At 50.1% G+C, this 22120-nt stretch overlaps 10 protein-coding genes across 10 annotated transcripts; 5 read left to right on the forward strand and 5 right to left on the reverse strand.

Annotated features, from left to right (window-relative positions):
- Positions 1–229: 229 nt before the first annotated feature.
- Positions 230–2222, forward strand: N7510_008093 (flavin-containing monooxygenase; the record flags this gene model as incomplete). The annotated part of the gene is made up of 5 exons (XM_056980018.1): positions 230–261; positions 338–418; positions 469–941; positions 995–1574; positions 1622–2222. 5 exons carry the CDS (start codon positions 230–232, stop codon positions 2220–2222), a joined length of 1767 nt encoding a protein of 588 aa, XP_056833061.1.
- Positions 2223–2482: 260 nt separating this feature from the next.
- Positions 2483–3316, forward strand: N7510_008094 (uncharacterized protein; the record flags this gene model as incomplete). The annotated part of the gene is made up of 2 exons (XM_056980019.1): positions 2483–2761; positions 2816–3316. 2 exons carry the CDS (start codon positions 2483–2485, stop codon positions 3314–3316), a joined length of 780 nt encoding a protein of 259 aa, XP_056833062.1.
- A 384-nt stretch (positions 3317–3700) lies between these two features.
- N7510_008095 (uncharacterized protein) lies at positions 3701–4860 on the reverse strand (the record flags this gene model as incomplete). The annotated part of the gene is made up of 3 exons (XM_056980020.1): positions 3701–3720; positions 3773–4582; positions 4632–4860. The coding sequence occupies 3 exons, from the start codon at positions 4858–4860 to the stop codon at positions 3701–3703; spliced, it is 1059 nt and encodes a 352-aa protein (XP_056833063.1).
- Positions 4861–6643: 1783 nt separating this feature from the next.
- Positions 6644–7378, forward strand: N7510_008096 (uncharacterized protein; the record flags this gene model as incomplete). The annotated part of the gene is made up of 1 exon (XM_056980021.1): positions 6644–7378. One exon carries the CDS (start codon positions 6644–6646, stop codon positions 7376–7378), a length of 735 nt encoding a protein of 244 aa, XP_056833064.1.
- Positions 7379–8255: 877 nt separating this feature from the next.
- On the reverse strand, positions 8256–9071 carry N7510_008097 (A4/G1 family peptidase; the record flags this gene model as incomplete). The annotated part of the gene is made up of 1 exon (XM_056980022.1): positions 8256–9071. One exon carries the CDS (start codon positions 9069–9071, stop codon positions 8256–8258), a length of 816 nt encoding a protein of 271 aa, XP_056833065.1.
- A 2010-nt stretch (positions 9072–11081) lies between these two features.
- N7510_008098 (uncharacterized protein) lies at positions 11082–11648 on the reverse strand (the record flags this gene model as incomplete). The annotated part of the gene is made up of 2 exons (XM_056980023.1): positions 11082–11245; positions 11333–11648. The coding sequence occupies 2 exons, from the start codon at positions 11646–11648 to the stop codon at positions 11082–11084; spliced, it is 480 nt and encodes a 159-aa protein (XP_056833066.1).
- Positions 11649–13557: 1909 nt separating this feature from the next.
- N7510_008099 (isocitrate lyase/PEP mutase family protein) lies at positions 13558–14577 on the reverse strand (the record flags this gene model as incomplete). The annotated part of the gene is made up of 3 exons (XM_056980024.1): positions 13558–14180; positions 14236–14380; positions 14443–14577. 3 exons carry the CDS (start codon positions 14575–14577, stop codon positions 13558–13560), a joined length of 903 nt encoding a protein of 300 aa, XP_056833067.1.
- Positions 14578–14931: 354 nt separating this feature from the next.
- On the forward strand, positions 14932–17789 carry acoC (uncharacterized protein; the record flags this gene model as incomplete). Its single annotated transcript, XM_056980025.1, has 8 exons — positions 14932–15016; positions 15086–15498; positions 15552–15734; positions 15792–16151; positions 16204–16744; positions 16797–17131; positions 17187–17364; positions 17431–17789. 8 exons carry the CDS (start codon positions 14932–14934, stop codon positions 17787–17789), a joined length of 2454 nt encoding a protein of 817 aa, XP_056833068.1.
- A 476-nt stretch (positions 17790–18265) lies between these two features.
- On the reverse strand, positions 18266–19195 carry N7510_008101 (copper homeostasis protein CutC; the record flags this gene model as incomplete). Its single annotated transcript, XM_056980026.1, has 2 exons — positions 18266–18962; positions 19107–19195. 2 exons carry the CDS (start codon positions 19193–19195, stop codon positions 18266–18268), a joined length of 786 nt encoding a protein of 261 aa, XP_056833069.1.
- A 629-nt stretch (positions 19196–19824) lies between these two features.
- N7510_008102 (uncharacterized protein) lies at positions 19825–21575 on the forward strand (the record flags this gene model as incomplete). The annotated part of the gene is given in 4 exon segments (XM_056980027.1): positions 19825–19970; positions 19983–20286; positions 20614–21362; positions 21398–21575. 4 exon segments carry the CDS (start codon positions 19825–19827, stop codon positions 21573–21575), a joined length of 1377 nt encoding a protein of 458 aa, XP_056833070.1.
- Between the last annotated feature and the right edge of the window lie 545 nt (positions 21576–22120).

Consider the following 22120-nt stretch of genomic DNA (forward strand, 5'->3'; position numbering starts at 1 on the left):
GGCTCAATACAATAGTCGTCGCTTGCCTCTGATCAGCAGGATAACGACAATAGTAATTCCTAGATATACCTAATGAAGTGCTGCCCGGGGATTCTTACCATTATTCTCCTGTGCAGAAAGAGGGATCAACACTTGCAGCCAGCCCTGACTGATTACATCACTCCCTCCCCCCTCCCCCCCCACTGCCAAGTGAAGCAACTGGTCTTTCCCACCACGACCTCGTGTTGCCATGACCATCAAAGTAGCCGTGATCGGTGCCGGGTGAGTGTCCAGTTAGAGAAAGAAAGAAAAAAAAAAGGTTGATCCTGCGACTGATACATACATTCCCACCTGATAGCCCGGGCGGCCTAGCGACGCTCAAGACGCTCCTGGATGCGTCCACGCCCGAGCGCCCGATCGAAGCCTGTCTGTTTGAGGCGTATGTATATGCTCTCACGAAGGGCCGGCGCTGACGAAGTGCTTTTTCAGTGAAGGGGATATTGGCGGTACCTTTCATTACCGCTCCTACGAAAATGCCGAGCTGGTGAGCAGCAAACAGCTCACCTCCTTCTCCGACCACCGCTTCCCACTCAGCACGCCGGACCATGTGTCTCTGCCGGCGTACGTGGACTATCTCAAGTCCTACATTGCACATTTCGCACTCGCCGACCATATTCAACTGAATTGTCCCGTCGTCCGGGTCTCGAGACTCGGGGCAGCGGCCCGCTGGAAGCATCGCGTAACTTACCTCGATCGCAAACGTCCTGGAGGTGCGCAGGAACAATTCTTTGATTGTTCCCATGTGGCCGTCTGCACTGGCCTCCATGTCCAACCCAACACTCCTTCCATTGTAGGCATCGAGAATGTTCAGGGCGAAGTTTTTCATTCCTCCCAATATAAAGGCAGAGCCCAAGTGGCTGGTCGTCGTGTTCTCATCCTCGGTTGTGGCGAGACAGCTATGGGTCAGTTGGTTCACCTCTCACTGTCAAGCTATCTATCTCATTGGTCCTCCTAGACATCGCATACGAGTCCATCAAGGCCAACGCCGAATCCGTAACCATGTGTTTTCGGACCGGCTTCCTCTCATTTCCTAAACAGCTTAGTCGGTTTCAGGTATTCGGCAAGACGTTTAGTGGTGGCCTTCCGATTGATGGGCTAATCACCAATCTTTTCGAGACGGCTTACGTGCACCGGGCGATTGCGAAAAGCAGACTCCGCTGGTTTATCTCCGATTTTGTCATCAAGAGAGTCTTGTGGTTCTTGACCGGCACCCAGGCCGGCATGAACCAGCATGTCGGTAGTCTTCCCAGGGAACGACTGGGCAGAGCCTATGTGTTTCTAAACAAAAGTAACAAAGCAATGCCCTATCTGAATCGGCCCTATCAGCAGCACAATCCATTCCTCGCTTTGATCGGAAACCGATACATCGATCCTCCCGAGGATGCCACCTCAGATCGGTTTGTGGACACTTGCACCTGGCCACGCTCGATCGATGACACTGGTAGAGTCATATTCGAGCCAAAGGCAGACCGGAAGGACTGGCAGCGGCTGAAAGAGCAGGAGATCCGGCCTGACTGCGTGGTCTATTGTACTGGGTGAGCGCCCTGCCTTCTGCGAGCCGTTCCTCACTCACACCACTCAGATATCAACAAACATTTCCTTACCTGGACGCGTCCTACCCCACTGCATCAGACGCTCACATTCGAAATATTGTCGACCCGTCTCACCCCGACATCTCTTTTATCGGCTTTGTCCGGCCAGGAGTCGGCGCGATCCCTCCCATCGCCGAGCAGCAAGCCATGTGGTGGACGGCCCTCATCACCGGCCAAATGAAGATGCCCACCGATCCTCCACACTATCATCTGCTGGCAACCTCAAGCTCTCGCATTCAGTACGGCGTAGATCATAGCGCCTACATGAGCACCCTGGCCCGGGACTTTGGGGGGGCTCCCGGGCTGATCGAACTCTATCGTCGACATGGGTTTCGGATCCTTCTCACCTATTGCTTTGGGGCATCCTTTGTCACTTTTTACCGACTGGTGGGTCCATTCGAGTCGGCCGTGGCCCCCGAGATCGCGCGCACCGAGTTAGCTGAGACCATCCAGCGTCGGGGTTTGATTGGCAATCTGCTGTTCGGGATCGTGCCGATGCTATTCTATGGGATGGTCAATCTTGGAGCCCTACTGTTGGATCTGGTCGGATTGATTCCAGCCGAAAAACCGAGTACGGAATCTGGGAAATAAGTTCACCTACAACAGACTTGAATATCTATACTTAGCAAGACGCCTAGCCACGAATATACAACGCAACTGTGCTACTATCCGGCGGCCCCTTGTGTTCAAGAAACATAGCCCCCGATCACTTCCCCTAACCGAATACAGCGACAATATTAAATCTTATGATAATAGGCACAGCCCCAACCGAGAGCCAGTGAGTGTCACGTGACGTCCACCTCTCTTCCTTCCACCAACTACGTGCTCTCTTTTTCTTCTTCCTCCTGAGTATGGGGAGACCGGCGGCCGCGCAAATTCGCACGAGCATGTTAGGTGCACCAGATTATGATGACCCGGCATTTTGGGATAACAAATTTGCCACTGGTCGGGATGTCGGCGAGTGGTTGAACACGGGTGAGGCCCTGCTTGACCAGGCACTGCAGGACTTGGAGCGCCGGCCCGTCCACGGGCGGCCGCGAGTCTTACATCTGGGTCCCGGCATTTCGCAGCTAGGCACAAAGCTCCGCGATCACTACCTCGACCGCCAATGGGCACCCGATGGGATTGTCGTGAGCCTCCTTTAGCAGTCACCGTACGCCTTGAACTGATCTTACCCGTTGCAGAACGTGGATTTTTCAGCCGAGGCCGTCCGGTTAGGCCAAGAACGTGAACACCAAAGAAACCAATCTCAAGCAATGCACTGGGTGCGCGCCGACTTGCGCTCCTGGGATGATATCTCTTCCCTCACTCGCTTTGCCCCCTTCGACGTGATCCTCGACAAGAGTACCATCGACTCCATCGCTACATCGAGAAACTATACCTTTTCTTCTTCGGACAACTTACATCACATCTGCCCGGCGATTCGGGAGACGCTGCCCTGTCATTCGACAATGACCCTATCCCCAGTAGAGCTAGTGGCCTTGCAACTCGTCTCGTTGACCCAGAAAGGTAGCACTTGGATCGCACTCTCATACTCTACCACGCGTTTCGATGACCTGGAATTTCTCAAGAAGTACTGGACTATCCGCTCCCGCACAGCCCTGAGAGCCCCAACCGGCCCTGTTTCCTCTTCCGCTTATACACCTGATATTTTTCACTGGATATATATTTTGGACCGCAAGTGATCTCGAATCATTCGACAATGGCAGAACTGGGGGCCATGCAGCTCTCACTAAGATTAAGAAATCTCTGTTGACCGACGGAATTGTGACGGTTCGCAATGCCCCTACTTCTCGTGCACCGTTCAAGAACTATGATCTCGATACCAAGACCTAGAATTGTCTAGATTACTGGAGTGTACTTGTTCTGGCATACCTACGAGGATATTTGATTACTATCAGGACCGGAAATAGAATCACGGTCAAATTCGTTGCTAGCCGCACTCATTTGGATCCGGCCAGCCTTCTTTCGCTTTATTCGAAACTTTGCCCGCCTCTACATTCAACTTCCAGCCCTTCCTTCGACTGCCGCGCTACTTTACTTTACCAGCCCGAGACCGTCGCCTTTCTTCAACATCCCAGGTTGATTGCTTTAGATCGATCAGTATCGGCTCTGTTAGTACAATTGGCTTCGAAACTTACCATTTGCGTATAGAGCATACGTGTCAGCATTCTTCAAAGCATCGCCACTGCTAAGAGCAGTGGCCGCTGCAAAGCCATAGCCCAGGTCCTCGGTGCCCGGGCTGTACACGCCCGGCGCATGAGTGAATTCATGAAGGGATGTAGTGGCTTGGTCCTGATCATGGCAGCCAACTGACATGGCGGGCAGGTAGGAGTAGTAGATGTCGCAGTTGGCGATGACGTTCAAGGCTGGCAGCGTATAGGCAAGCACGTTTGTCTCACAATATCCGTACGCGTCGTCGCAGTAATACGTGGTAGCCCCTGATGTCGTCGACTCGGCTTCCTTGGCTACGGCCTGCAGTCGTGCAGCGACCACTTGACGCGACGCGTTAGCCGTGGTTTTGAAGTACTCACTGAACTTGGTCGTGGAACCAAAAAGCGCGGCATGGGCAGCGGCGGTAGCCAGTGACACAGTATTGTTCAAGGCTTTATCCATGATCCCCTTCCGAGTTGAGTTACTGCAGCTCAGATTTGTACGGCGCATCAATGGTGCGACAGCCTTGGCGACTTGCGATGCCCTGACCGCATCAATCTCGATCGTCAGGCTATTGGAGCGGTAGCGCAGATAGCCGAAGACGGAGTCTCCCTCGACAAGCGGCACTAGACCACTGGAGCGCAAAGTCGCGGAGCCGCCGTGGGACAAGTCGCTCGTTGTGGCGATGTCGAACTCATCTTCTAGGCTCTCGCCTGCGGCCAGCGTCGTGAGCGCCTCCGGACTAAGACCCTGCAATCTGAAACGACGTTTGATTCCCTCAAAGGCAACTTCCACATCTGCCACACAGTCAGTATAGACCATGTCCTCTCCAAAAGCCGAACATGCCGGTTTGGTAAATGGTGACCTTCTTCACGGGGGCGCTGTCTCGAAAGAAATTGAGGTGCACAAATGTCACATCGTCGTGGCCGGTGTTTGTGACCACCGCTTTGATGCGAGTGTTGTCCACTTGGCTCAAGGTGACATCGAACGAAGGTGTCTTGTCCACTTTAATTGGCATTCCCGCCACATGCTGTGCGAGGAGCAGAAATACCGAGAAACGGGCAGCAAAGTTCATGGCGACCGTTGGCTTGCTGTATCGGCAAGTAGGGCTGGCAATGTAGAATCCACAGCGGCTCAAACGCTACTAGTAGATTGGGAATAAGCCGGCCAAATAAGGGCGGTGCCTGCGGATTTATAGCCCATCAAATGGCCTACCATGTTGCCATATCTCTTGCTCCGACGCTTGGTGCTCATCGATTATTAGCAGATGTGGTGGAAGACAGAAGGTAGTATATTCGCTGCAGACAGCCATCGTGACTATGATCTGCCTTCTGTGGATTCTATTGCTACTCTTGTGCATCTGGCGAGGTTAGGTGAAATTAATTCTACCATGGCTGACCTAGCGGAGAGCTTCTTCTACATCTTAGCCGCGCGTGCTGCACCAGACCCGCTGCACTTGTTCAATTTTTCTATCCTGGATCTTGTGGTTGATCCATCCCTCTAAATCCAGAATTGTGTTTCTAGAAGATCCGGAGGCGGCCGATGTATTTTCTCGCTAATTATGTATGGCCTTGAGATAAGCTTGGCCCTTGACTACCGTGAAACGACATAAATTCACATCGGCGATAATCTCGAAATCCTTGATGCTTATCCGCGGAACCCTGCGTTTTGTCCAGTGCCGAGGTACAACCCAAGACCGGCCAGATCTATGAGTGCAGACGAAAGTAAAAGGCTGTCTGGATCGCTAACAGTAACTTAATAATCATCTTGGATGGCTGCCTCTTATATTTTGGCAGTTGCACTTTATCCGTCGCCCAAAACAATGCCTCTTCTGAAGAAAAGAGATACTATTCGGTGCAAGGGAGTATACAGATAACTAGCTCGCCTGAGGTATGAATCAAGCATATCGGAGAGCCTTCTATGTTTTGATATATGCAATTTGTTTTTCCTTTTCGGGATGGTCCAGTCTTTCTCTCGTTCCTCATAGGCCCTTGCCCCCAATTTCTCGCCCGCGGCCAGTTTTTCAATTCATCTTGAGGACAAGTGGGCTTTTCTCTGGGTCTGTATGTTACACTGTCTCCAGAATGACCGGCTGTAGAATCTGTGGCGCAATCGCTCCTTGTACCAGTCAAAGTGTTCGTCCGCAATTCTACTGAAGGCCTTGCCACTATTTTGGCATGGAGTCCCTAACCCAATTGCATCTGGTGCTGCGAGCTGGTGCACAGACACAATGACTCTGCGGGTGAAGATCATTAAGATATCCTGTGGGCTACCCCGTAGTGCACCTCGATCTAGTGGAAACATCTGCTCTGAAAAATATTCTTGCGGCCATTAATACATTTATCGCGCTTTTGCATTTTCAACTGCGAATAAGGTAACAGTGCCTCGAGAATATAGCATGCGGTAGGAAAAAACAGGTTGACGGATGTCACTACACCCCAACTAGCGCAGCTGGATGATGCAAAGCGCAGAAAATTTAGGTCTAATGTCACCGCCATGCGGGTGGAGAGACCGGACTATTTTGTAACTGGTTACCGTACTTGGAATGTGATGAGCGCCCCATGAAAAGTCTGTTCAACAACATGTTTGGCCGGGCAATGGAGAACAGGAGCTCAAGTTTTGATTTGATTGTTGTCATGTCTTGGGATAACCCGACAACGTCCGGCAATAGAACGCATTTTTCTGCCATCCAACAGGGTCATGAATACATTAAAGTGGAACAAGCATCGCATTGCTGTATAAGATCTGAGTTGACCAGGGTTGAATTAACTATTTGCTTTGAGAATTGGGAAATCTCTTAGCTCCATTTACTGATCAATTTCCATGCCAATTGGATAAACTCTTGAGCAGGGACAGTGATGTCTACTCACCCGGTCCTTGATATACCGGACGACGCGCGACGGGTTTTTGAGACACTCAAAAAAGGAGGGATCGCCATTATTCCAGCCACCGTCGGGTATGGGATTGTGGCAATAACTCCAGAGGCTCTGCAACGTATTTTCATAACCAAGCAGCGTCAGCCGCACAAACGGCATGCGATGATCGGGAGTTATGCTCTTCATCAAGCTCTCCATGTCCTGCCTTCTCGCGAGGCGGAGATGGTGAGACTATTGACAGTTGACCTGGATCTTCCTCTCGGTGTTGTTGCGCCCTTCCGGGCCGATCATCCTATTATTCAAAAATTACCCCCTGACACTCTAGCACAGAGCACAGTGGACGGGAAACTGGCAATGCTGGTTAACGGAGGCCTATTTCAGGACGAGCTATCGCGAATGACCGCTGACGAAGAGCTTCCTCTCATTGGATCATCCGCCAATCTTACGGGAAAGGGCACTAAGCGAGCAGTGGAGGACATAGAGCCTGAAATTCTCGCAGTCGCCGATATCATAATTGATTACGGATGTCAGAAATTTCACTACCCGCGACCTTCATCTACAATGATTGATTTTCAGAACATGAGACTTTTGCGGTACGGGGCGTGCTATGATGTGGTGCAGGATGCTTTATGGCGCTTCTACAGCATCCGATTATCCTGTGATCCGGGTGGCGGAGTTTTGTTCTCTGGCCACCTAGAGTTTCATGAAAAGGATTAATGATAGGAAAGAAAGAGAAGTCAAGGATTTCCAAATATGTCACAGCATATGATGAAGCATGTAATGGTGTCAATTATTGGTGAATAAATAAGAGTCTAATGTGATTGTGAGGATTCCTGCTCAGCCGAATTGACCTTGGTGAAATTCGTGATAAGCACTGTCTTGGACATGCCAGGCTGCACCTGACCAGAAGTAATGCCGCCATGCTTGAAGAAGGCAAGCGCATGTACAGACGAAGTGGTGATATTCCAATATACAGGTACCAGTTGAAGCTGCCCAATGTTTCCTTTAAGAGATATGGCGACAGCAAGCTGTAAATAGAACTTGATATAATTAATAAATGCGGTGAATTAGCGAGAATGAGAATGGGACGTAATTCTGTGATACACTGTAAGTCAACTGAGGAGCAAGGAGTGCCTCTCAGATTATAAAACAACCTGTACTCGCGTCCCCCTCCTCCCAAACTAAAAAATAAAAACCGGAACGACAGCAGGAATTGCTGACAATTTCGCTATCAATAGATCTCGGTAATCGAGGATTGTGCACCGTTCTCATCAAGAGTAGACTCTCAGGAGTTTCGTAAAGGTGTTCTTTCAAAAATATATAATGGCAGCGGACGATCAACTCCAGGCACTTGATCCCGAGGCGAGAGCAAGAGCTTGCTGGCCAAGAAGTCCATTATGCTACTTTTAAACTAGGTGTAAAAGACAGAGATGTATATGTTGTTCATTTGTTTTCCTTCCAATAAGGAGTCCTTCATCCCAAGATCCGGCTATCCAATGATTCTTCCCATAGATGATACTTCAAAGGAGCTCACACCAGCCTCCTCCCCTCTCAAAGCCATGACAGCAAATTCCAGCTTGTATCTAATGTGAACCTATCCAATATACTTCACTGTAACACTGCTGCCGCTAACAGACGAGGAGGTAAGAACTTCGTTCTGCTGAATATCCATAATAGTCGCGCCAGAAGGTCCAACTGTAGAGCTTCCATCGGTAGCCTCCGCGCCAGAGAATGTCACAGTACCGAAGTTGGCAAATGGAACCAAGGAGTTGCCTGATTCAAAATCTTCGACGATCCACTCTGCATTATACTCGCAAAGATCGCCATCGACACCGCCGGTGAACGTGTGGGTCACAGACTGACCGGTAGAGACGTTCTCGACAGTTGCAGTGCCAGTAGTATCAGAACTAGCATCCACAGTCACTTTAATCACATCTCCGGCGGAGATATCGATGCCACTGAAGTCATAGGCATAGTCAGGATACCATTCGTACCAAGCGTCATATGTCACGGAGCCGCCTTGAACACAGAAGTCGACACCGGTTTGTAGAATAGCACTGCTGCAAGTATCCCCGTCAATTCCAACCCATGCAGAAGCACAGTACTGGGTGTTCGAACTGCCACCAGATGGAACCTGGGGAGTCGGAACGGTGAATTGGCCGGTCACCCCAGTGTAGCCGGTGCCGATGAGGGCTGCACCTGCCCAGTTGGAGCTGTACTGCTCGTGCACCGACTTGTTGACAGAAAGAACATCTTTGGTTCCAGGCTTATAAGGAGGGTTGCTGTGACGGCCAGCAGCACGAGCAGCGCGGCGGGCCTCCTGGCGCGCCTGGCGTTGGGCAGTCAAGGGCGCAGCAAGAGCGGACGCTGCGAGCAAGGCAGTACCAACAACGGCAGTTGAAACCTTCATGATGAAATTTTGAGTGGAAAGAGCTGCTGAAGACAGAAGAACTGGTTGCTTAGGGAGAAGATGAGAATGTTGATTTTGTCTAGATGAAAGGCTGGGACAAGATGAGGAAATCCGGCCCTCTTTATAGTTTTCATATTACTTCAGGGTAGTATCAAAGTTTATCTTCAAGTATCGCTAGAATGTCATTTCTCATGATCGAGTCCCAGATGGGAATCAACGCCGATGCAACTCTTCGATATTAGTGCGCGTCGGAGAGGGGAAAGAGAACTAGCTTCACAATATTGCGAGCGTCTAGCCCATCAAGCTGATGTGGTAGGATACCGCCGTCGGAGACCGGTGGGTTTGGTGGTCAATTGACTCGAGGAAAGCGTAAAAGGGGCATTGATGTGTTGGTACTGGAAATATGCAGGACACAGTCAAGAGATCCTTGTCCGAGTGGCAGGAGATTCATTTCAGGCCGAAAAGGGTATTGATATGCAAACATAGCCTCTAGTACTCGGTAGTTTCCGAGATCCAAGCGGGAGATAGACCATTCCAGACCACTGTTTCAACCTGAGGTTGATGGCTGGGATTGAGTGGCCACTATATGCTCTGGCACGACTCACAATATTGAACGCTTGATCACGATCTCTGAAGCAAGCAAATGTCTTACACAGAACGAACCGGCCAGCTGGAATATGGCGGAAGCCCTCCGGCGCCATGAAGAAAATCAACCCGCCACAACACACCCAAGCGATAGCGTGGCGTCGCGTGAGCACAACGCTTTGGGGCTAAGGAAGTCAATGGAGCCACCATGTGTGCAGTCCGGCGATCCGACGGCAGCAGGATTCTTGATAACATCGTATCACCGCGCAAACAATAATATAATAATCCTAAGGGCTTGTGATAGCTCTGGGTGACGGAAGAGGACTGACTGGAGTGTAGTGGCCGAGACAAAGGAGGCAGGGATCGACCCTGAAGGAACTATACAGTGGCTATAGCGCTCACCATAGCGTGGACGCTCGATAAGCGATGCTCGTGCGATACTACTGTGGCGTAAGAGCTAAATTAGTCCCCGACCATAAGCCAAGCTTTTGGATAAGGACCAACGCTGAGGCCTCGGACGGCAACATTCGAGCAACAAAAAAAAATGTCAGCCAGTCAGAGGCTGTGTTATAAACTTTCAGGACAGAGATATTGATGAATTTAAAGCTCAGATAGATTGTCATTAAAGGGACGCCTGGTGAGGTTGGATAGGATAGGGCGCGGAGAAATCAGACTCAGATAGTGTTGGCTTTCGGGTGCCAAAGCCCCACCTCGATGAAGACAGGGGGGAAGGGTTGAATAGTGAAAAGCACCAGTTAGCGCCCTCAAACCACACGCTACCCCGCTTTGGTCAGGATTTCCGAGTCTCGCGCCATGGTCGTCTGTGATTTGTGCTTGGGCAAGGCCTTGATTCCAGCAAAGCCACCAATTAGAAAGACAGCTGTGACTCGCCCTCGGATTCACAATAATTATCCCCCCACCACCATTATAGGGATTCGCAAGCCACGTTTGCCTAGCCTCGAGGGCCAGATGAATGGCAGAAGCCGCTGGGACCAAGCAGGAAACTATCTTATCGACCCCCGCTGCCTGAATCGTTTTTGACTTTTTCAAACAAAGCCACCAGAGTAGCGGATAGTTTCCCGCTGCCCAAATAAGCTCCTGCGGATCGAAAAGGGAACGGCGATAACCGTGGAGAAGCCCCGGGTGACTATTATCTTTATTGTACACGAGTTCTGGTCGTGCATGACAAGCGTGCGGGTCGCAAAGGTGGCGTGCGGCAAGAAATGCCATGGCTGAGGTAGCACAAAGTCGTGCATTAGAGGCGCTGAGGATTAACCACCGACCGCCATCTTTGAATGTAACCCACAGCTTGCAGCGAGGGATATTTTGCGGTTGTTTGTGTCCATGGGGGTTGATGGATGGTGATAACGCTAGTCGGTAGCCCTGGGCCACGAGTTCACAGGGAGGGGGCAACCGTGAAGAAATTTAGACTGCTGGTTGCCATGACGGATCGCCATCGACGCTGAACGGAAGCAATGAAAGTATTTCGGCATCAAAGACGTCTCCAAAGTCTTGCCCGTCGAGTGCTATTTCGTCTGTCATAAAAGGAAATTGATCCTCGTCCGCAGAGCTGATGCGGGTTTCATTTGCTGGAGTTCCTGTTTGAAGAAATCTCATTAACTTCCGTTGTTCTGTCTACCAAGAAAAAGTATAAAGTAGGGAAAGAAGGAATGTACCGGGTGCTAGAGGGGAAGGCGTGTGGGGAACAGTGCCTTGGCCGCCAAATCTTTTTCGCCATGTCCACAAAGAATCGTGAAGGAGACTCGCTGCCAATCGCGTGCGCAATTGGAGACTTGGCTCCTCAGTTGTTTGTTTGGAGGATCCTTGGCCGGCCCATAACTGAGCAAGGATCTTGGAAGTCCGACCAGGCAGGTCATTATCTTCCAGAGACGCCCGCCGAAGGAGAGAGATGGCAGTATTGAATGCACGCTTCCCACCTTCCACGTCAAGGAGTCCAGCGTAGCTGGAATCCTGAACTTTGAGAATAAACATGGCGGCTAACGTAGCCGCTCTGAAATAGGAACCCGGGCAATATCTCATTAGATTGGACCTGGCATCGAGATCCCCAAGTTTGCTGATCAATGCTGTCGCTATTTCGAACGCGGTCAATAAACCTATTTTCCGTGCAGCAGATCCACCAGAATGGAACAGATAAAAGACGTAAAGCTGTATGCCTGTAGCATTGAGTAGGATTTCATTCTCGGCTATTTTTGCTCGTGGATTAGATTCCGGTCATCTAGGGTGTAGCGAAATGGCACTTACCAGTGAGTCGCTTGGCAAGAGCTCTCGACAAGTCCAAAAATTCCTGCTCCAACAATGCCAGAAGTGGCATACTATCCGGCGAACGGGGCTGACCGGCTGTCCATGGCAAATGCTTAGACATGTAATTGCTGATGCGTGCTGAAAACCGATAGATCAAGAGCTGTTGTTTCATTGCCTCTGGTATGACGTAATCGCTCTCCTGATCACATATGCGATCGATCATCCAGTTTGAAGAATCAGATGAAAGTGGTGATTGGCCAAATGTGTTTGACATACTGCAGACATTTCAGCCAAGGAACCCAAGCACCCGAAAACAGATACGGCTAACCTCTGAGCTGTCATATAGCAAACTGACCATGTCCTGATTGCTTCTGATATTTCCGCCACATTTAGTCTTCGTTTTGTGCGTGAAAAATCTTGGATTGCTTCCGGCTGATGCAGTCCAAGTTGCATAGCAATGGTTTGCGCAATGCCGACCAACATAGGAGTAGTGTCTGTTGAGAGTGATGACGTGGGAAATGGCCACATGCACAGAAGTGAGATGGACTGCACAATATACCATGTATGCGGTGGATTTGAGATTTCCTCCCACAATAGGCCCTTGACTGGTGAAGTGAGCCCAGTAACGAGGCTCGGCTCCTCTGTGAATTGACGGGACGAAGTGTATATAATCACCCAAAACAGAAGGCAAGATCGACTGTAGTAGTCGTTCGGCGATAGACTGGGATCAAGAAGCAATACATGTCTGTGAAATTTTGAAAAGAATCTGCGGGACGTTAGGCCGTTGAGCATAAGCTGGAGATGGAGCTTGGATACGTACAGGTGAAAGAGCGAGTCAATTTGCCAGGAATTTAGACTGACATGACCAAGAGATCTGGGAGTGGTCGGTGTCGGAGAACCCGCCAATGGGTGGGATGGCTGCTCAAGATCCGCAGGCGCAGCTCCCAGAAGACGGTTCTCCGCTGGTGGTAATGTTCCTGGGCTACAGGAGGTAGACCCGACATCTAATGAGTGCCTCATCGGGGACTGGTCATGAAGAAGTTGAGTTGAGGCCGGGAAGTGGGATACTGAAGAACGAAGCTGCCGCACTTCCTTCTCGAGCTCCTCCAGGCGCCTGCAGATGGGTCAGCCCGACTCCGCTGAACAGAGGGGCAGAGAGCACAGACACTCGTTTGTTCACCCTTTTGAATTCAGTGTCAATTGCACAGTTTTGTTCAAGGCGTCGACATCTTGAACAGGGGAGATCGCCGCCCGTGGACAATTCGCAGCGAATCTACATACTCGGGTCAGGCTGGGCTACACGGCGCTCCCCTTGGCTTACCTTGGCCTGCCTGCATTGTCGGCAAGCAATTCGACGACCCCTACGGCGAGTTCTCTGAATGCCGGTAGCGTTCTGGTCCTGCCTTCGCATGCTGCTTCGCTTCTGCAAATGACTTGACCGGCAGTGATCTGGAGCTACGGGAGATGGTTCGAGCGAGTCACGTGGTGGAAATGCTGAGTCAGTTCTTGTTTCTTCTAAGTTAAGTTAATTAACTAGTGATGTTGGTTGTTTCCTTGCTATTAAAGAATAATAATTGATCACGACGATGGATGCTAGAACAAATTTTGAATCACCTGGTTATGTATGGACCCTCCGATCTTACACGCCCTGGACAAAATTTCCTCCGCCAGAGGCCATATCTATGGCGAGAGCTTCTCTCAGACCCACCACGTTGAACAATTCCCGTGGCCCGCCTTGCCCAGACACCAAAGGGCTTCCAGTCTCTTTCAGATGCTGCGCTGCTGCACTGACTGCCCCATATACAGGACCCAGTGCGAACCCAGGGAATATAATGAGACGGAACCCGAGCTCTTGGGCTTCCGCCACCGAAAGATCAGGCGACACCCCACCCGCGACAGCATTGAAGAGGACCGGAGTGGGCTTTAAGTCCTCGCACACCTGTCGCGCTTGCTCCTGGGATGTCACGCCTTCCAGAAATGCAACATCCATGCCAAGTTCAATCGCCCCCTTCAGACGTGATATTGCTTGGTCATAGCCCAGCGTTGCAAGAGCATCGGTCCGTGCAATCAAAACAATATCCCTACCAGAGAGCTTCCGGGCGTTTACTGCTGCACGGACCCGTGAAATATATTCGTTCTCGGAGACCAACTGCTTATTGCTAAGATGACCACAGCGCTTCGTTGTTGGCTGATCCTCGAGATGGAGCCCGGCGACACCCGCCCGAATATACTCAGTGACAGTCCGATGGACCATGAGAGATCCTGCTAAGGTCAATGCCCACGCACATAATGGAGGAGGGTATCGACCATGGCCTACCTCCGAATCCTGTATCCGCGTCTGCGATTACAGGCGTGGCCGGATCAAGGTTGGCGATCATCTCCGCATTCTCTCGCATCTCATTCAGCGTGATCACTCCAAGGTCTGGCTGCCCAAGCTTGGATGCGGTTGTTCCTGCTCCAGTCTACCGGAAGAAATGAGTTAGGGTAAGGGATTACGCAGTCTCTGATCATTGGGGTTGCCTACCATGTATAGGGCCTCAAATCCGGCTTGAAGTGCGATTCGAGCAGTGAGCCCATCATAAACACCTGGGCACACCACGATCCTGTTTTCAGCCTTCAGCAGTTCACGCAGTCTCGCCACTGGAGATGGCGCGGCCATTTTGGCAATACCGGGCGGGGTGGAGGGGTAGTTTTTAGGAGTCTATGAATCAACCGAAATGAGTAAGCTGTTATTTATCGAAATATTGGAGTTAGCCAAAATCGAAATGGTCGGGATCTATCAGGTTTAAGGACCTAACATCGGCGAGGGCGATAACGGAGTCAGTTTACCTCTGCCCGTTTTCGGGCCGTATGCGGCCCGACGAAGTATAGAAAAGGACATGGCACCACGTGAACGACGAATCATGGTTTACAGATACCAAAGACCCCCTCATCTGAACAAATCCAATTCAAACGGATTTCTTTCGCTGCAATCTGCACTACCCTGTTTCCAAAAGGTTTACATGTCCTTGATATGGCTCAGGAAAATACCTCCAGTCTCCGCCGGCTGCTTCGGATTCTTGAGGAATCCCGCAACGTAAAGTTGAGCTTTGAAGAGAGTAAGAAATAATGCTTGGAAACTATTCGGATTTGTTAGGGGGCGTAACAGATCTGACATATAACCATAGTATCCTTAGTTGCATCAGGGCACAGTCTCCTCGCGGAACTGACAGGCACTATTGAGCATCTGCAATCCAATGGAAAACAAAGAGAGAGCAACGCCTTGACCAGTGTTCTTGAAATTTGCAATCAGCCGACTGATCTCGGAGGACTGGGGCTGTCACGAAACGCTGCTCTAACGACAGAACAAGTGGCCGAAATCCTGTTCTTGGTGTCTGCTTGGCTGGAGGCTCTCAACTCGGCAGATCGGGCAAAGGTACCGCCAAGTCCACTGTCCCGCCGCCCCAGAGGTCGGCGTGGGATGACCTTGGGCGAGAAAATTCTTGCCATGCATGATATTGACCAGAAGGGGTCTGTAACTCCTGGCCAACTGATCAGGGTTGACGTTGACTGGGTGATTGCATCCGAGGCATCGTGGGCGGTAAGTACAAAAGTGTCATATGTTGTTGCAATGATGAGCTGAAAAGCGAAAAGGGCATGGAATCAACATATAATCGATTGGGGAAGCCAGGGATCTTTCGCAATGATCGTTTCTGGCTTGCAGGGGATCACGTCGTAGATCCACGGGTCAACAATAACCCCAAAGTGCAATCGTTGATCGATGCCAGTGAGAGGGCCAAGCGAGTTTTCAAAATGACAGACTATCAAGGCATGAATGTCGGTTTGCACGATCTCTTTGTAAAATATCATGGACGTGATGCTAAATAATGCTAGTATACGATTTTGCACACCGAATTCTACAGAGAGCGGGCACAGCCCGGGATGTTGATCATTGGATCTGATTCGCATACATGCTCTTCTGGGGCGCTAGGATGTCTGGCCGTTGGACTAGGTGCTGCAGACGTTACATTGCCTCTGGTGACTGGAGAGACTTGGTTCAAAGTTCCCGAATCAGTCAACATTCGGCTGATCGGAACTCCAAAGCCCGGGATTGGAGGCAAAGACGTGATTCTATACATTCTACAACAGCTGAAGAGGAATACAGTTGCTTCTGAGCGCATCGTGGAGTTCACAGGGCCCGGAGTTAGATATCTGTCCTCTGATGCTCGGTTTGCTATTTCCAACATGACCACGGTACGTGGGTGGTATGCAGAGGTGATAGAGCTAAGCTAACACATAACGATAGGAATTCGGGGGAATAACTGGAGTCTTTGTTCCCGATCAAATCACGCACGATTTCATTAAGAAGCGACGACTTGCTCGGCACAAAAGTGACATTAACTACTTTCGACCGGATGAAGATGCGCAGTACGCAGAGACTCATGAAATCGACCTGGATAATGTTGGGTCGTTTCTAGCCAGGTATCCCAAACCAGATGACGTGGTGCCCGTTAGGGATCATGAGGGAATGGCTTTGGACGGATGCTTTATTGGTGCCTGTACTACTGCTGAAGAAGATCTCATTCTCGGCGCGTTGGTCCTGGAACAAGGATTAAACCGGGGATTCAAACCGGTCGCTAAAGGAAAGAGAAAAGTTGTTCCTGGCTCACTGCCAATCATGCATCGTCTTCGCCATCTTGGCCTGCTTAGCATATATGAGAGAGCAGGGTTTGATATCGGCGTTCCCGGATGCAGCTACTGCGTGGGCATGTCTGCTGATCAGGCCGGGCCAGGTGAGGTTTGGCTATCGTCCCAGAACCGAAACTTTGAAAACCGCATGGGGAAAGGTGGCATATCAACCCCCGCAAGCGAAATTGCATAGCTGATAATAATACATAGGATCTATTGGACACCTTGGCTCTGCGGCCACAGTTGCCGCCTCGTCATTTGAGATGAAACTGATCGATCCTCACAAGCTATTGAGTACCATTGACCTAAACCAGTGGAATCATCTCAGAGGAACTTCAGTCTTTTTGGATTCGCCGACTGTCATCAACGAAATGCAGTATGTGGAGCCTCGGGATTCCTTTCAAGTTACGGCCGATGAAAATGAAGTAGAGAGAGGTATATCTGCTCAAGAGAGCGTGGAGATGGATCAACGCCAATCATCTTCGGTCGCCAAAACTCTCACGGGCAAAATTCAACAGCTGGGAGATTTCGTCGATACGGATGCAGTGAGTTACCTTTCATAAATAATGCAGAAAACAACCTGAACTAATCTGATCCAAGCTGGCTCCCGCTGAATTTCTCGTAGGGATGAGAAACAATGAAATCAGTGGATCACACTGTTTGGAATATACTCATCCCGATTTCCGCAATCGTGCCAAGAATGGATTCGACGTTGTCGTTGCCGGAAAGGGCTTCGGATGTGGATCGTCTCGCGAGCAAGCGGTCATGGCTCTGTTGGGTATGCCAAAGGCTTTTCTACGTCATATATTGACAAGTACCATCTCTAACTACATCTGTTGTCTAGGTTGTGGTGTGAAATGTGTCATTGCAAAATCATTCGCTTTCATATTTCAACGAAACATGCCCAATCTCGGCCTCTTAGGAATAACTATGGTTGACAATTGTTTCTATGAGGCTGCCAAAGACGGCGAAGATATTTCGATTGATTTCAATGCAAGGTCAATCTACGTTGGCGGACAGAAATTTTATTTCCAGCTCAGTCAAATGGAAAAGGAGTTATTTGACTATGGTGGGATTGCGTCTGCTTTTCAAAAATTCGGCAATAAACTATTTGATGTCATGACTGCACCGAAGGGATTGGAAAGCTCGGTGCGCAAAGCACAAGAAAAAGCGGCAACGCCGCACCCTGGCCTACAGTGGTAGGAAGCCGTGAACCATTAGGTTGCTCTTTCGGAAAGGAGGTTTTAACTGTGGGGTGTATTCATATGGCCAACAATGTCAAACATTCATACATTTATTTCCGACTGTAGGTTACCGAGCGGCGATAGTCTAATTTCCACGGCATCTGGATATTCTGAGTGCTGTCTACAGAACTACCTACAACAATACTACCAAACAGCTTTGGAATTCACCCGGGGCCTTTAAAATCCATTCTAGGAACCAAGACACATATTTGAAATTTGATGCTTTCCGGACCGGAATGAATCATGAGTTGAGCCTGCTTTTAGCGATGGTTAACGATAGACATCCGTTAGAGGTCTTGTCATGCTCATTAGAATGTTGATCGTGAGGTCGGTGAATCAAGCCTACAGAGTACGCAATTCTGGGGATATGGACAGTCAGTGGTGTTTCTGATTTGCATAATTGAGCGATATCTTATAGCATCCAATATCAACGACTTAGCTGCTACTTTTGACATGACCCTTCCACGCAGTATCGAGTGTTCTTCTAAGACTCTTCACCTCCTCTTCGGACACAATTTCAGCATCCTGTAAAAGTGCGGCTGAATGAAAAAACGAAGCACTTGTATCGGTCCAAAGCAAACCGGCATTTTGCGATCTCACTCCGCCGCCGACGATGATCTCGGGGACCACGCCCTTACTCGGTAGAGTTTCTCCTGGACAAGTAGCAAGTCTGTGAACAAGATCCGCTAGCTTATCAACACATTCAAGGGCTTTGGAGCCTGATGGTCCTCCGTTGGTCAGGATATATTTAAATCCACACTCCATGATATCAGCCAAGGCGTGGTCCCACAGCGATTCCGGGATGAGATCGAACGCTCGATGGAAGGTGCAAGGTCTTCCATTTGCCAGTTGTACAAGCTCCTTGTTTCTTGCTATATCTATCCAAGATGTCTCTTTGAGCGGAGCATTTAGTGATTCCGGGTTTAGAATTCCAAACACGAAGCCATCGGCTCCAGCGTTATTCAGAGTGCTCATAGTGCTCTTCATATCTCTGAATTCGGAATCATCATAGCAAAAGCTTTTGGAATGTGGCCGAATCATCACATATACAGGAATGGATAGTTGCGACTTGAGCGCTGCAAGCACTTGAGGCGGAGGAGAAAGACCACCAGACTGATAATCCTGGCATAATCTACAGCAACGTTAGCAAAACATGTCATACCAGAAAAAGAAAACCGTCGATCCTTGCGTCAGGTTAATGACCATTTCATTAAACTGTGGTGGCAGTGAACGTAGATCGAACAGAGGGCACAGAAATTTTTGGAGAAAAGCTTACTCAATCCGATCAGCTCCCCCTTTCGCAGCGATGAGAGCGGATTCCGGGTTAAAACAAGCAATTTCTAGCAAGGGACGCCGAGGTGCCATTGAACCTAGAAGAGTGCGAGGCCTTGGCTGGGATATTCTCGACTTGTTCTTTAGGAGGGTGCCGAATGTGTGTGCGGGGAACGAAATGTGGAACTGCGTTGGTCGACCTGATTGGACTACTTATGAGTTCAATTCCATCCATTTGTTGCCCGTGATCAGCTAAAGCGCATGTATTCATTATTATTTTATGTGTTGTAGATTGTAAAAATATCGTGTTTTTTGTCTATCTGAGGATACAACAGTTGGCTTCCTATGATTTTGATTCTAAATAAACAACGATAGGGAGGTTAATCTGCCGTGCAAATCAACAGACACTACAAATCAGAACCTAATTTGCCTCGAGTTTACCCAGCTTTCGGATGTATTGACTCCAATTCAGCTGTGAGCTGCTGCTCGATCACACCTGCATCAATCTTGTCCTGGCCCTTCCGAACAGTTTCAACGTCCGGGACCGATGAGTGCTTTTCTCCCGCAAATAAAGCGTCGGCTGGAGTCGGCTGGAAGCGACTCCAGCCGACGTTGCATGGTCAACTCCAAAAGGACAGTGCAACCGTGGCTCCATCCATCATGTTTGCCTTGTAATTATGCAGCTTGTCCTAAGCTTATAGAGCCGTGTGTCCTTGACCGTTATGAAGGAGTTTATTATTTTCCGACACATATCTCTAGAATGTCGCAACGTCCGGTCATTGCCATTCCGGGACTCGCGTGCGAGACCTCCAGCTTCTCTCCCGCACGGACGCTGGTTCCGGCTTTCCATCCTTGCCGTGGGAAAGAAGTGATCGATAAGTATCCGTGTCTTCCATCCTGCTACTGCACTGGGGGATGCAGCCGACTGGAGGGGAGCTTTGACCGGCCATGCCTTGCCTGGCGGTGTCGTAACGCGACGGGCGATTGAGGAGCTCGCGGACGAGATCATCGCTCGACTAGGGGACCTGGTGGCATCGACCGCTGTTCATGGACTCGGGTATAATATACATGGTGCGATGTGTGTGGAAGGCTTTGATGATGTGGAGGCCGAGCTTCTTCGGCGCATTCGACGGGTTGTTGGCCCCGAAGTCGTCGTGTCGGCGTCAATGGATCTCCATGGCAACGTGTCTGAAGAACTTGCACACCAGACTGATCTGATCACTTGCTATCGCCTTACGCCACATGAAGATGTGATGGGTGGGTGCCCGAGGTGTCAGCGCCCACCGCCGTAGATAGATAGGATTTCCCTTCTGGGAGATCATGATCAATACAACTTCACTACCCGTTCGTTTCCTTTCCATGATCTCTCTCCAGGTCTCTGCTGTGACGTCCGACGACCTCCCCTGAGTCCACCGGCCATCAAGATGCAATGGATACCTACGAGCGCGCCTGTCGAAATACGGTGGATCTGTTGACCTCGAAAACGGACGGACTGACCCCGTCCGTTGAAGGCGTGGGTGCCCGTTCCTATCCTACTGCCAGGAGAACAGACGTCGACACGTTTGGATCCTCTCGCCAAAAGTCTCTACGCAATGGTGTCCCAGGTCGAGGGGATTCCGGGAGTTCTAGATGCAGCGATCTGGGTTGGGTACGCATGGGCAGATGAGCCTCGCAATCGTGCTGTGGTGGTTGTGACGAGCTGGAATGAAGCAGCGGTCGCTGCAGGAGCAAAGCGGTTAGCGCAGTATTTTTGGGATTCACGCCAGGGGTTTCAGTTTGTGGCGCCGACTGGATCCTTTGCGCAGTGCATCGATACGGCTTTGGCCTCGCCTGCTCGCCCTTTATTTATCCCGGACTCTGGCGACAACCCGACTGCTGGTGGCGCAGGCGACGTCACCTGGGGTCTCACAGAACTGCTCTCCCGACAGGAATTCTGCGATGAGATAGGCCCAACAGTTATTTACGCCAGTGTGCCCGGCCCTGAGGCTGTTGATAAGATGGTACAGGCCGGGGTTGGCGCCACCGTTACTGTCACCGCGGGAGCTCAAGTGGACAACCTCCACGCAGGCCTGCTCACCATGACTGGCCGTGTTCATGCAATCAAGCATGGAGACCGACATGCGATCATTGAAGCAGTTCTGCAGGTCGGGAGCGTGTACACCATTTTGACTCGCCTACGCAAGCCCTATCACCGGGAGAGTGACTTCACCGATCTTAATTTGCGTCCCTGGTCGATGGATATTGTGATTGTCAAAATCGGGTATCTCGAACCTGAACTCTTCGATATGGCGGCAGACTGGAGGCTTCAAGCGGCTTAACTCCAGGTGGTGTTGATCAAGACCTGGAACGGCTAGGCCATCGTCGCATTCATCGCCCCATGTGGCCGTTTGACAAGAGTTTCTCGGTGCAACCAGATCTTGAACCACGGTTTATTCCTTTTTTCCACATCCCATTTAAACCCACGGGAAGATAATTAAAGCTAGAAATTTAACGAAATTTACCTTATAGATAGAGTGGAATAGACTAGCGCAACTACGTAGCGACCAGAGGGTTTTTGGTCACTCGTATTATAGAAGGCTCGCTGTCAGCATTTCAATCAACGGGAACCGTAGCATCATGTCTCGGAAAATTTGTTTTGAATTTCAGGTTTTATCTGCACTACCCGAGCAGTAAGGACTAAGAGTCATTCAATATGATTCGATTACATGGACACCATGCGCCTGCTCAACGTGTAATATGCCATCATGCATTACTTCTATTCCCGCATGAGCATTCAAGGTGGACGATCAGTCAATGCCGAGGGAAATGCATAGTACAGAATGTGAGAAGCGAGGTGCTCTGTCATCTGCCGGAATATGTATGCACGTGTTGATAGCCGCACGAGCGAGATTTGCCAGTCCCAACTAAGGATCTGCATCTGAGTCTATGTTTCTCTATGTGCTTGATGGAACTTGAGCAAACTCCTACACAAACAGTGAGGTCGAGGGACAATTTACTTGTACCTGCGGCATTTGTCCA

The sequence above is a fragment of the Penicillium lagena genome, assembly GCF_028827675.1.
Source record: "Penicillium lagena strain IBT 129212 chromosome Unknown utg000005l_segment0_segment0, whole genome shotgun sequence".
Lineage (NCBI taxonomy): Eukaryota > Fungi > Ascomycota > Eurotiomycetes > Eurotiales > Aspergillaceae > Penicillium > Penicillium lagena.